This window comes from Nicotiana attenuata, chromosome 12 (genome assembly GCF_001879085.1).
Source record: "Nicotiana attenuata strain UT chromosome 12, NIATTr2, whole genome shotgun sequence".
Lineage (NCBI taxonomy): Eukaryota > Viridiplantae > Streptophyta > Magnoliopsida > Solanales > Solanaceae > Nicotiana > Nicotiana attenuata.
In genome coordinates, this window is record NC_032000.1 from 36,615,248 (window position 1) to 36,626,591 (window position 11,344).

The 11,344-nt window shown below is 34.9% G+C and overlaps 1 protein-coding gene across 1 annotated transcript; it reads right to left on the minus strand.

Annotated features, from left to right (window-relative positions):
* On the minus strand, positions 1,835-4,355 carry LOC109236036. Its single transcript, XM_019402268.1, has 3 exons — positions 4,010-4,355; positions 2,749-2,879; positions 1,835-1,954 (listed from the first exon to the last, which is right to left on the minus strand). Exons 1-3 carry the CDS (start codon positions 4,353-4,355, stop codon positions 1,835-1,837), a joined length of 597 nt encoding a protein of 198 aa, XP_019257813.1.

The following is an 11,344-nucleotide window of genomic DNA, read 5'->3' on the forward strand; positions in this document are numbered from 1 at the left end:
GCCTTGAGGAAATTGAATCTTGATTAGGATGTAGCTGCAAACTACGGGTCGCACACTTGAATTAATTGGATGAGTTCCTGTATCATGCATACGAGAGTTCATCCTTGTACAAAGAAAAGATTAAATAGATGCATTACAAGTACGTTTGGAACAAAGAATTCAAGGCCGGTGATCTTGTATTGTTGTTTAACTCAAGGTTGGGGATGTTTCCCCGGGAAGCTCAAGTCCAAGTGGAGTGGTCCGTTTGAAATTGTTGGTGTGACTCCCTTCGGTGAATTTGATTTGAAGAACAAGAATAATGAAGTATTCTGATTATGGTCGCCGAGTGAAGCACTGCATGAGCAAAGTTGGAGAGAGCCATGTGGTGGCAATCATTTATTTCGCTTGAGGATGCTTAGACATTGCGTCGCGCCGCGATATTTAAAGGCTTCTTGGAAGGCAACTCAAGTTCTTTTCCTTTTTCTCTTGTAGTTAGATGTTATTTGTTGTTCTTAAATTGATTTGAAATGTGCTCCAGGGTTGAGTGTTACATGAAAGAAGGATGAACGAATTGCTACGTGCAAAAGAAAATACGGACCACATATTTCATTTGTGTGGCTGCACAAAAAGATGTGCCATCGCAGAAGAGCTTGTGCAGCCGCAGAAAAAGATATGCCATCGCAGAAGAGCTTGTGCGGCCGCAAATTTCACCTGTTGACCCCACTTCACCAAAGCTAGAGTACATGTTAAATGACAAGGTCTGTGAAGTTTTTCCCTGTCAGTTCGGAGCAAATATGCAATCGTGAGAGGAATTGTGCGGCCGCACTTAAAATTGTGCGGATTGCACATGAGAAGTAGATAACCGGTGCCCGGGTGAAGGAGTGCGGACCGCACTTGGAATTGTGTGGCCGCACTCGGCCTTTTTTCCCTGTCATTCACTCTAAGTATAAATAGGAGTTTTGGCCTCATTTTACACTTTTCACTCTCCTGAGAATCACTATTACTCTAGAGCTTATTTGAGGGCTTATTACTGTCAAACCTATACACCAATTTGCACTCACCAGATTTGCACACTCAGATCATCTGACAATGTTTTTATCATGAGGATGCGGCGAATCCGCGAAGTGAAGAGGAACGTCTTCAAGGGGTTGAGGAAGAGGTACCTTGCTGTGATGACCCAATAGGTCATCTAGTGTTATAGAACATAATTCTATGTTTCGAAGCCTCAAATACCTCATTTTAGCCTTCCTAGATTTACATGCACAGTCCGTGTGTTTTACAAAAAGCATTTATGTAAAAAACTGACAAAAATGAAATTTTTGCTTTAATATTCATTTGAGTTGACTTCAGTTCCTGGAATTATGTTTTGACGGTCTCAGTGAGTCCATATCATAATTTGGTACTTGAGCATTTGCCTGGAATTGAATTCGGAGGTCCCTAGCTCGAGTTATCGCTTTTTATTGAAATTTGAAAGTATAAAGGCTTAATGAATTTGAAAGTTTGCCCAGTGTTTAACTTTATTGATATCGGGTCTGTATTTTGGTTCTAAAACCCAGTATAGGTCCATTACTATATTTGTGACTTGCTTGTCGAATTTGGTGAGAAACGGAGTTGGTTTGAAGTGATTCGGATGTCAGGTTGTTAACGTAGGAGTTCATAAGTTTTCTTGAAAATTTTATTTGATTTGGTATCCAATTCGTAGTTCTAGGTGTTGTTTTGGAAATTTGATCGCGCGAGCAAGTTTGTATGATGTTTTTTGACTTGTGTGCATGTTTCATTTGGAGTCTTGAGGGCTCAGGTGAGTGTCGGATAGGCTACAGAGTGGCTTGGGCTTAGAAAACTCAGCTGGTGTTCTTCAGTTTCTGGTGCTGGTCTCTGATCTTGCAATTGCGAGATCAGTGTTCGCATTTGCGAACATTCCAAAACCTATCAGGATCGTATTTGCGAGCAACTTCTTTGCATTTGCGAAGAATGCCTGAGTCAGTAAGGATCACAATTGGGATCAGGAGGTCGTAATTGCGGGAGACCAGAGTTCGCATTTGTGAACATTTTATCGCAAATGCGATGAAAGCAGGAGGGTGAGACTTGGTGCTTGTAATTTATTGCCTACTTTGATCATGTTATCCATTCTTAGACTAGTTACTTATCAAATTGATAAAATTTTCCGCTTTTATGGACTAGCTATGATAATTGAGTATTGTTTCTGAAATTTGAGGTTAGTATTGTAGGACCATTTTAACGTAAGGCTTGTTCTTGTTAATTCTATCTCCCTGTTGTTATATGTTCATTGTTATACGGTAAGGGAGAGTGTTAATTCACGAAGGGTGATGCCGTGGCGTATTTTAGTATTAATGCACGAAGGGTGATGCCGTGCCATATTGTGAGAGTTTATGCACGAAGGATGATGCCGTGCCATATTTTGAGAGTAAAAGCACGAAGGGTGATGCCGTGTCGTTATTATTGTTTCATTGTGAGGTTGAGAGTAAAAGCAGGAAGGGTGATGCCGTGCAATTTTATTCATTCTGTTTATCTATTTTACTGGTTAAAGGCATATTGAGTGTTCTGGTTATCATTTCCTGCTGTATTTTATCGTATCTTGTACCCCTTTTGCATGTCCCTACCCAATATACATGTTTAGCCTTTATTTGTTGTTATCTTTTACGTATACTGTTATTTGCAAAAGTATTTCCGTGGGTGTCTTGTCATAGCCTCGTCACTACTTCGTCGAGGTTAGGCTCGACTCTACGGAGTACAAGGGGTTGGTTGTACCTCTGCACTTCTTGTGCAGATTTTGGCACGGGTCCCAGCTGTCCGTGAGGCGTTTAAGCTCGGAGCTGCTTTTAGAGACTCGAGGTAGATCTGCTGGCGTCCGCAGACCTTGAAGTTCCTTTCTATTTCCCCTATTTTATTGTTTTTTGTCATTCAAGACAATTGTATTTACTTCAGACCATGTTTGTAGAGATTCTAGAAGCTCGTCAGTTGTGACTCTAGATCCGGATTGTACTAAATATTGTTGGCTTTTATATTATTCCGCACTCATGTTACACCCCGTAAGTTTAACAACCTTGATATATATAATTGGTTTGAGTGGAACTTTTTTTTATATGGTATTTTGAGTGGAACTTTTTTTGTAACAGAAAAAAAATGGTTTGAAAAATATGATTTTATATAGTTATTAATATTACTACTTTCGAATATGTTTTGAATTATACACATAGTATGAGAAAAGTTTATGAGATTTTCTTTAATATAAAGATATAATTTATTTTTTCATAAGAAAAGAAGGTTATCTTGTTACCATTTTAAGAATTAAGTGTACGAAAATTTGTACTCTTTAGATGAGAATAGGAAAATTAGAAGTTGAGAAAATATATGTATTTTTACATGGATATTTTAATGAAACAATAGTGTATAAATTTATTTTACATGGTACCACATGACCGTAATAGTACGGTGTATAAAATGTATTAAAAATAAATAAAATTTTATGTAATTTGAGACAGTTCATAATTATGAGGGTAATTGGTTAATTACCGGATAAGGAGATATTACCTAATTACCTAATAAGTGAATAAATATTAAAATTTCTCACGCCACCCACGTGACAGCCCCTCCCTTTCAATTGAATGACTCTTAAAGCCATGTAGCTTGGTGGCACTAAGGTGTGATGAGTCTTCTTTTTTTTTTTTTTAACATAAAAGCACGACATTTATATTACTTAAAAAATAAAGTACACGACTCAGACATAGTCTTAAGGGCATTACTATTGCCCATAGATGCTAAGAAATTACAAACATTCGTAGAGATAGTTCTTAGACTATTACAAGATTCATGCTTGTCTTTTTGGATTTCTTCTTGCACAAAAAAAGGTGGACGAGAATGGTAAAAGCATTTATCACTGGGAGGTTTTTGCAAATCTTCCTTAGCTAGTCGATGAGCTACTTCATTTCCTTCCCTAAAGTTGTGCCTTAGTAATGGGAGCTTCAGTTGGTGCATTAACCATTTGCATTAACATTTTGAAAGTTAGTACAGTCTTCATGCAATAGTGTAATGACATCTGTGCTATCAGTTTCAATTTCCATGTTTGTCTCTTTAAAGTCTAGTGCAATTATTAGCCCTTCCAGGAGAGCTAGTAGTTCAACATGAATTGGGGAGGCAGCATGAGTCCTTTTTTGATAACCCAAGATCCAATCACCATTACTATTGCGAAATGTTCCACCAATTCCTACTGCATTGTTAGTAGAAGAGAAAGCACCATCACAGTTAAGTTTAATAGTATTTATTGATGGTTTGTACCACCTAGTCTCAATGGCAATTTTCTTGATTTTAAAAGGGTTCCTTTCAGTGAAAAAGTGATATTCCCATGCAAAATGCATGGGTGATTTTACGTCGAGATGGCAGCGAAGGTTATTGATATTATTATTATTATTATTCCCGTTTTTCCATATTTCCCAAATGCAAAAAGGAAAAAGAGTTTGCCAATTAATCTTTTGAGAGTTTTGTTTTATGAAGGCATCACGTAGCTCAGTAAGCCAGTTAATATCGCGCATATTAATATCATAGCTGATGCCCATGGCTTTCCTGAATCCTTGGGTTGAGGCACAGTGTAGGAAAATGTGTTGGATGCTCTCAATGCCCATTCTGCATGTAGTGCATGTGTCATCCACATTCATACTAATTTTATGGAGATAAGCTCTACAAGGAACACGGTTGTGGCAGCATTTCCAGAGAAAGATCTTGATCTTGCTATGACACTGGAGGTTCCATATCCATTTATAACAATTTGAAAGAATGAAGGCTTTATTATGAAGGTTAAAGCAAGATTTTGTGGAGAAAATTCCATTGGGGCTTAGATTCCAGCTGAGATCATCCACTTTGGAGTTATTTGAGGGGGTAGGAGTAAGCTTAGTATTGTGAATAACTTTAGGGGGGACGTTCAAATCTAATTTTACTAAGGTCCCAATTATTGCCCCTAGATAGTTTGCCCAGGGAGAGATCACACTCAGTTTTGTTGAGGGGGCCCTCAATAGAGCTCCTAAGGGTAGAGGTATTGTAAATTCAATTGTTATACCAAATGTTTAAGCACGCATTTTTTGAGGGATGCCACAAAATTCCTTTGTTGCATAGTTTCCATCCTTGGAGGATAGATTTCCAGATGAAAGAAAGGTTTGTAATAGTCTTTGAGCGAGCATACTTGGACTTGATTAGATAACACCAAGGTAATGAAGGATTTTTTAAGAGTCTCCACCTAAGGCTTGCAAGGGAGACCAAATTCTTATCTTTTGCCTTGTGGATACCTAAGGCACCATCTTTTTTATTCTTGGTGACAGTATCCCAATTTATAAGATGAAGCTTTTTAGAGATATTTGTAGTACCCCAAATAAAATTCCTTTGAATTTTATCAATGGATTGAAGTGTTTTAGAAGGAAGGAGAGTATATTGCATTATGTGTGAAGGAATTGCTCCTAGGGTACTTGTTGCTAGTATGGTACACCCAGCCATATTAAGGATGGGACATTTTCAATGAGAGAGTCTAGTTTGTAACTTATCCAGAATGAATTGGAAATCCTTGTCTTTTGGATTCTTATTAAGGATAGGGAATCCTAGATAATTTCCAAACTCAAGCATACATTTTATGTCAAAAAGAGAATGTAGGTGGATTGAGACATCTTTTGGGCAATGAGGAGGGATAACAATTCTGGATTTAGACTTGTTTATGGTAAGTCCAGATTCCATGGAGAAATAATCCATGCATTCTTTTATACAAAGGCTAGTTTTTTTATTAGCTTTTCCCATGAGAGTTATGTCAACCGCAAATAGTATATGGGAGAAGGAGGGGCCCCTATGGCCAATTTGGATGAGATCCCAATTCCTAAGATCAACCCGGTGGTTGATGAGTCTAGAAAGAAGTTCAATGCACAATATGAAAATGTAGGGTGAGAGGGGATCGCCTTGACGAATACCCCTACTAGGTTGGAAAAAATTTGTTCTTGAACCATTTACTAACACCCCTATAAAACTAGTAGTAATACAATGCATAATTAGTCTAGTGGTTTTAGGAAGGAATTTGAAGTAATGAAGGGTCTTATAAATAAAGGACCACTCCAGTCTATCGAAAGCTTTTTCTAAATCTAGCTTAATGAGCATATCAAAATTAGAGGTGTGATGAGTCATAACACCTAATACATAAGTTATCTTTCAATTGTTTCCATTGTCTTTTTTTCATTATTGGTAATGTATTTTTATATTGTCTGGCAGCTAGACCTATGTTGTGGTATCAATTTAAGAAGACACTTGGATTATTTGCATAAAAAGTTGTATGGGAAAATATCTGTTTGCATTTGTTTATACGGGGACTTTAAATTGAATAAAGAAATGAAGGTTCAATGCCAATTCAATTGGTTAGGTATATGATATATCAGCTTCTTAACATAGCAAAAGAAAAGGTTGTCTTGTGTCTACCCCCACATCTATAACTATTTCAAGGACAACACTTCAATAGTCTAACTCCATAGCTGCAGCGCGCAAGTTTCCATCTTCTTTTCCTTTTTGAGAAAAGAAGAAAAGTTCCTAACTTTTATATAAACTTGTGGCGAATTTCTGTTTTTCCTCCATAAGCTTACTGGATACTTTTTTTTAATCTACTAAACGGGCATTAACAATGAAATTGGGGATCAGGAAGAATAGCTGAAGAGGGAAACATCCACTGGACATCTCGTTCTCTGTGGTTAGTTGGATAGTAGCTGAAAGCATATCTCATACTGTTTTGTTTATCTATTAACTTCTGATGGATTGTCAAGAGAATCAGCTTAGGTATGTTAAGTCTATCCCTTCTTTCTTTTGGCATGATTCACGTAACGATACGTAAACGTAATACTATTATTCCTTAAGTGATTATATTCTTAACAGTTAAGAATATCTATATTACTCATTCCTATAAAGTGATATTCAAGCCTTTCTAAATATGTTTAGTAAACCAATTGTTTGTTGACTAGCAAAAGGTATACGGAGTAATTTAACTGTTTTGAACCGTGCTTATCCAACATACCTTAGGCTTTCAGTTTAAAATTTTAGGACAACAAATATTAGTTCATGTAGGTAGTTGAGTTATCCTTGAATTAGCAACAGTAATAGTATTTAACTATGCGCTCATGCAATTAAGACTACAAGACAATAAGTAATTACAAAAGGATTAAGCTTAGAAATTGTCTAACCATTTTTAACGCATTACAAATGCACGAACCTTCACAGAAGAGAATAAGTTCATTAACCATCTGCTTCTTTTTTTTCTTTTTGGTAATTTAAATTTTATTACCTAGGAAATGAGATACAATTACGAAACAAAACCCATTCTTCCTTACAGTTGGACATGCAGCCCCAACTGTGAGTACTACATCAGCTACACAATAATCTATCTATCTAAGGATACCAATTTAAAGACTTTAGCTTATCCTCTAGACTAGTTCTCATACTACCCCTACAATGGATGTCTTGGATTATCATTCTAATCAAAGTCTCAGCTGTCCTTTTTTGTTTTCGAAAGATCCTTCAATTTCTCTCTTGCCATATGTAGTATACTGTACCTGCCAACATCAGTCTATATAGAGCTGCTGATGCTCTTCTGCCTGTTGCAAATTTAATGGTCCAGCTTATTTCTTCACTCCATTCTCTGGCAGCTCGTCCTACTCCAGCCCATTTCAGTATCTTCTCCCATATTGCTGCTGAAATTTGCATTTAAAGAATAGGTGTTCATGGTCTTCATCACTTTCCTCACACAGCACACATTCTGCATTTGCTATGCTTCCCCATCTCACACTACTAGAATTCCTGTAAAAAGCGACCAAAGATTAGCGACCAAATTTGGTCTGTCAAGAAAAGCGACCAAAGTTGGTCGCCAAACTGCCGAAAATAATAAAAAAAATATTTGAAATACTTTAGCGACCATAGTTGGTCGCTATTTGGCCGCAAATTTAGTCAAACTGTTGACTGGACTGGTCAGACTTGCTTGGTCAAAGATATACTGAGATTAGCGACCAATGTTGGTCGCTAAAGTGGGACCCACATAATTTTTTTAAATAATTTTATTATTATTTTATAAAACTTATAAAATATAAATATATATAATTTAAAACTTGCGACCAAAGTTGGTCGCTAACTGAAGAATAAGTTGATAGCGACCAACATTGGTCGCTAACATGGGACCCAGTTATAATATTTTAATAAATATATATTTATTTAAAATAAATTATAAAATATAAATAAATATAATTCAAAATTTAGCGACCAAAGTTGGTCGCTTAATGAAATAGAGACCAACGTTGGTCGCCAAGGTGGGACCCAGTTCTAACATTTAATAATTTTTATTATTAATTTAAATATTATATAAAATATAAATAAATCTGATTAAAATTTAGTGACCAAATTTGGTCGCTAAATTAAATTCATGTACAGTTAGTGACCAACTTTGGTCGCTAAATTAAATTCATTTACAGTTAGCGACCAAAGTTGGTCTCTATATGGTCAAAATTAAAAATCACTTTTGTATTTACTATGTAAATAATATAAATGTAAGTCGTTAATACTTTTGTAATACAAGGGATGAATAGTACTACGAAGCGGGCGTGTGTGTCTATATATATAATATATATATATACTTACGCTATATTATGCACTAAGCATAAGTGTATTAGGTAATACCGTATCGAATACAACTTATATATATATATATATAATATATGTACTTACGCTATATACTATGCACTAAGTATAAGTGTATTAGGTAATACCGTATCGAATACAGCTTATATATATATAATATATGTACTTACGCTATACTATGCACTAAGTATAAGTGTATTAGGTATATATAATATATGTACTTACGCTATACTATGCACTAAGTATAAGTGTATTAGGTAATACCGTATCGAATACAACTTATATATATATAATATATGTACTTACGCTATACTATGCACTAAGTATAAGTGTATTAGGTAATACTGTATCGAATACAGCTTATATATATATATATATAATATATGTACTTACGCTATATACTATGCACTAAGTATAAGTGTATTAGGTAATACTGTGTCGAATATAGCTTATATATATAATATATGTACTTACGCTATATTATGCACTAAGTATAAGTGTATTAGGTAATACCGTATCGAATATAGCTCATATATATATATATAATATATATATATATATATATATATATATTATATGTACTTACGCTATACTATGCACTAAGTATAAGTGTATTAGGTAATACCGTATCGAATACAGCTTATATATATATATATATATATATGTACTTACGCTATATACTATGCACTAAGTATAAGTGTATTAGGTAATACTGTATCGAATACAGCTTATATATATATATATATATATATATAATATATGTACTTACGCTATATATTATGCACTAAGTATAAGTGTATTAGGTAATACCGTATCGATTATAGCTCATATATATATATATATAATATATGTACTTACGCTATATTATGCACTAAGTATAAGTGTATTAGGTAATACCGTATTGAATATAGCTTATATATAATAATATATGTACTTACGCTACTATGCACTAAGTATAAGTGTATTAGGTAATACTGTATCGAATACTGCTTATTATATATATATATATATATATATATATATATATATATATAATATTATAGCACTTACGCTATATACTATGCACTAAGTATAAGTGTATTAGGTAATACTGTATCGAATACAGCTTATATATATATATATAATATATGTACTTACGCTAAGTATTGACTGTATACAGCTTATAATACTGTATCGAATACTGTATCTATATAAGTATTGACTGTTTGACCAAGTAGCGACCACAGTTGGTCGCCATTTTTGACCGTTTGACCAAAAGGCGACCAACTTTGGTCGCTTTTGAGTATATAATATATATATATATATATATATATATATATATATATATATATATATATATATAAAACAGGAAAAAAATTAGGGTTATTTTATTTACTTATTTTCAAATATAGCGACCAAAGTTGGTCGCTTTTTGGTCAAACGGTCAAGAAAGGCGACCAACGTTGGTCGCTATTTTGGTCAAACCAGTCAATACTTATATAGCTACCAAAATAGCGACCGACTTTGGTCGCTTTTTTTAATTGCAGAACTCAAAATCGGGTTTCCCCTCCCAAAATCTTATTTTCTCTCACACAAATTTCCCAACTTCTCTCTCAACTATTTCTCCTCCCCTTCTCTGTTTCCCTTACACAAATCAATCCCCCCACCCGTTGCCACCACTGTCTCCGCCGCCGCCACCACTGTTACGCCCACCACCACACTGTCCGCCACCACCACTGTCACCGCCGCCACCACTGTTCCGCTTCCCCCACTGATTTTAGCTCCTTTTAAATCTACCAAGGTTAGTAATCTACCTATTAGCTTTTCAATTTTTAAATTTTGCTATATAATTTTATGTAATTTGTTAGAGTTTTTGCCTATTTAGTATTAGGGTTGTTTGTTTGAACTACATTAGGTAATATGAACTTTTTACATTAGGGTTGTTTGTTTGAACTACATTAGGTAATATGAACTTTTTACTATTAGCTAATATGAACTACATTAGGTAATATGAACTTTTTACTATTTAGTATTAGGGTTATTTTTTTGCCTATTAGCTTTTGACTTATATTGAGTTCAATTGTGAAAAGATACAATTCATTGTCTTAGAAGAGGAGCAATACCTAAATAGAGTACTAAATTCATGCTTTAAACTATGAATTATACATTTATAAGATAAAGAAAAAGATTTAAAGGGAGGTTTATTAATGTATTAACTAATTTAATTGTTCTTGCTTTATTTAAATAGATGGAACATCGTTATTGGATGTACAATAGGAATTATCCTAATCGGCGGGGATTGCGGGAGGATTTTGTAGAAGGGGTTAAGGACTTTATTAGACATGCAATGTCACTTCCGCCATACATAAAAAGGAGTAATTAGGTGCCCTTGTGTTAAGTGCGACTGTATGAAGTTTGGAAAACCGGAGGAAGTTAAGGTTCATCTTTATATGAAGGGGTTTATAGCGAATTACTTTGTGTGGACTTATCATGGAGAGATGGATGGTAGCGATGGGATATTTCATAACATGGTTCTTGGTGAAAGTAGTAGGTCGAGGGAGAATAGAAATAGTGATTCCAGAATTCATGATATAGTTGCGAATGCTTTTGGAATGCACTTTGGGGGTGAGCCCAACGAAAATGTTGAACAAACTCCTAATGATGAAGCAAAACGTTTTTGTGAACAGTTAGAGGAAGCTAGTCGTCCACTACGTAAAGGTCGTCCGCA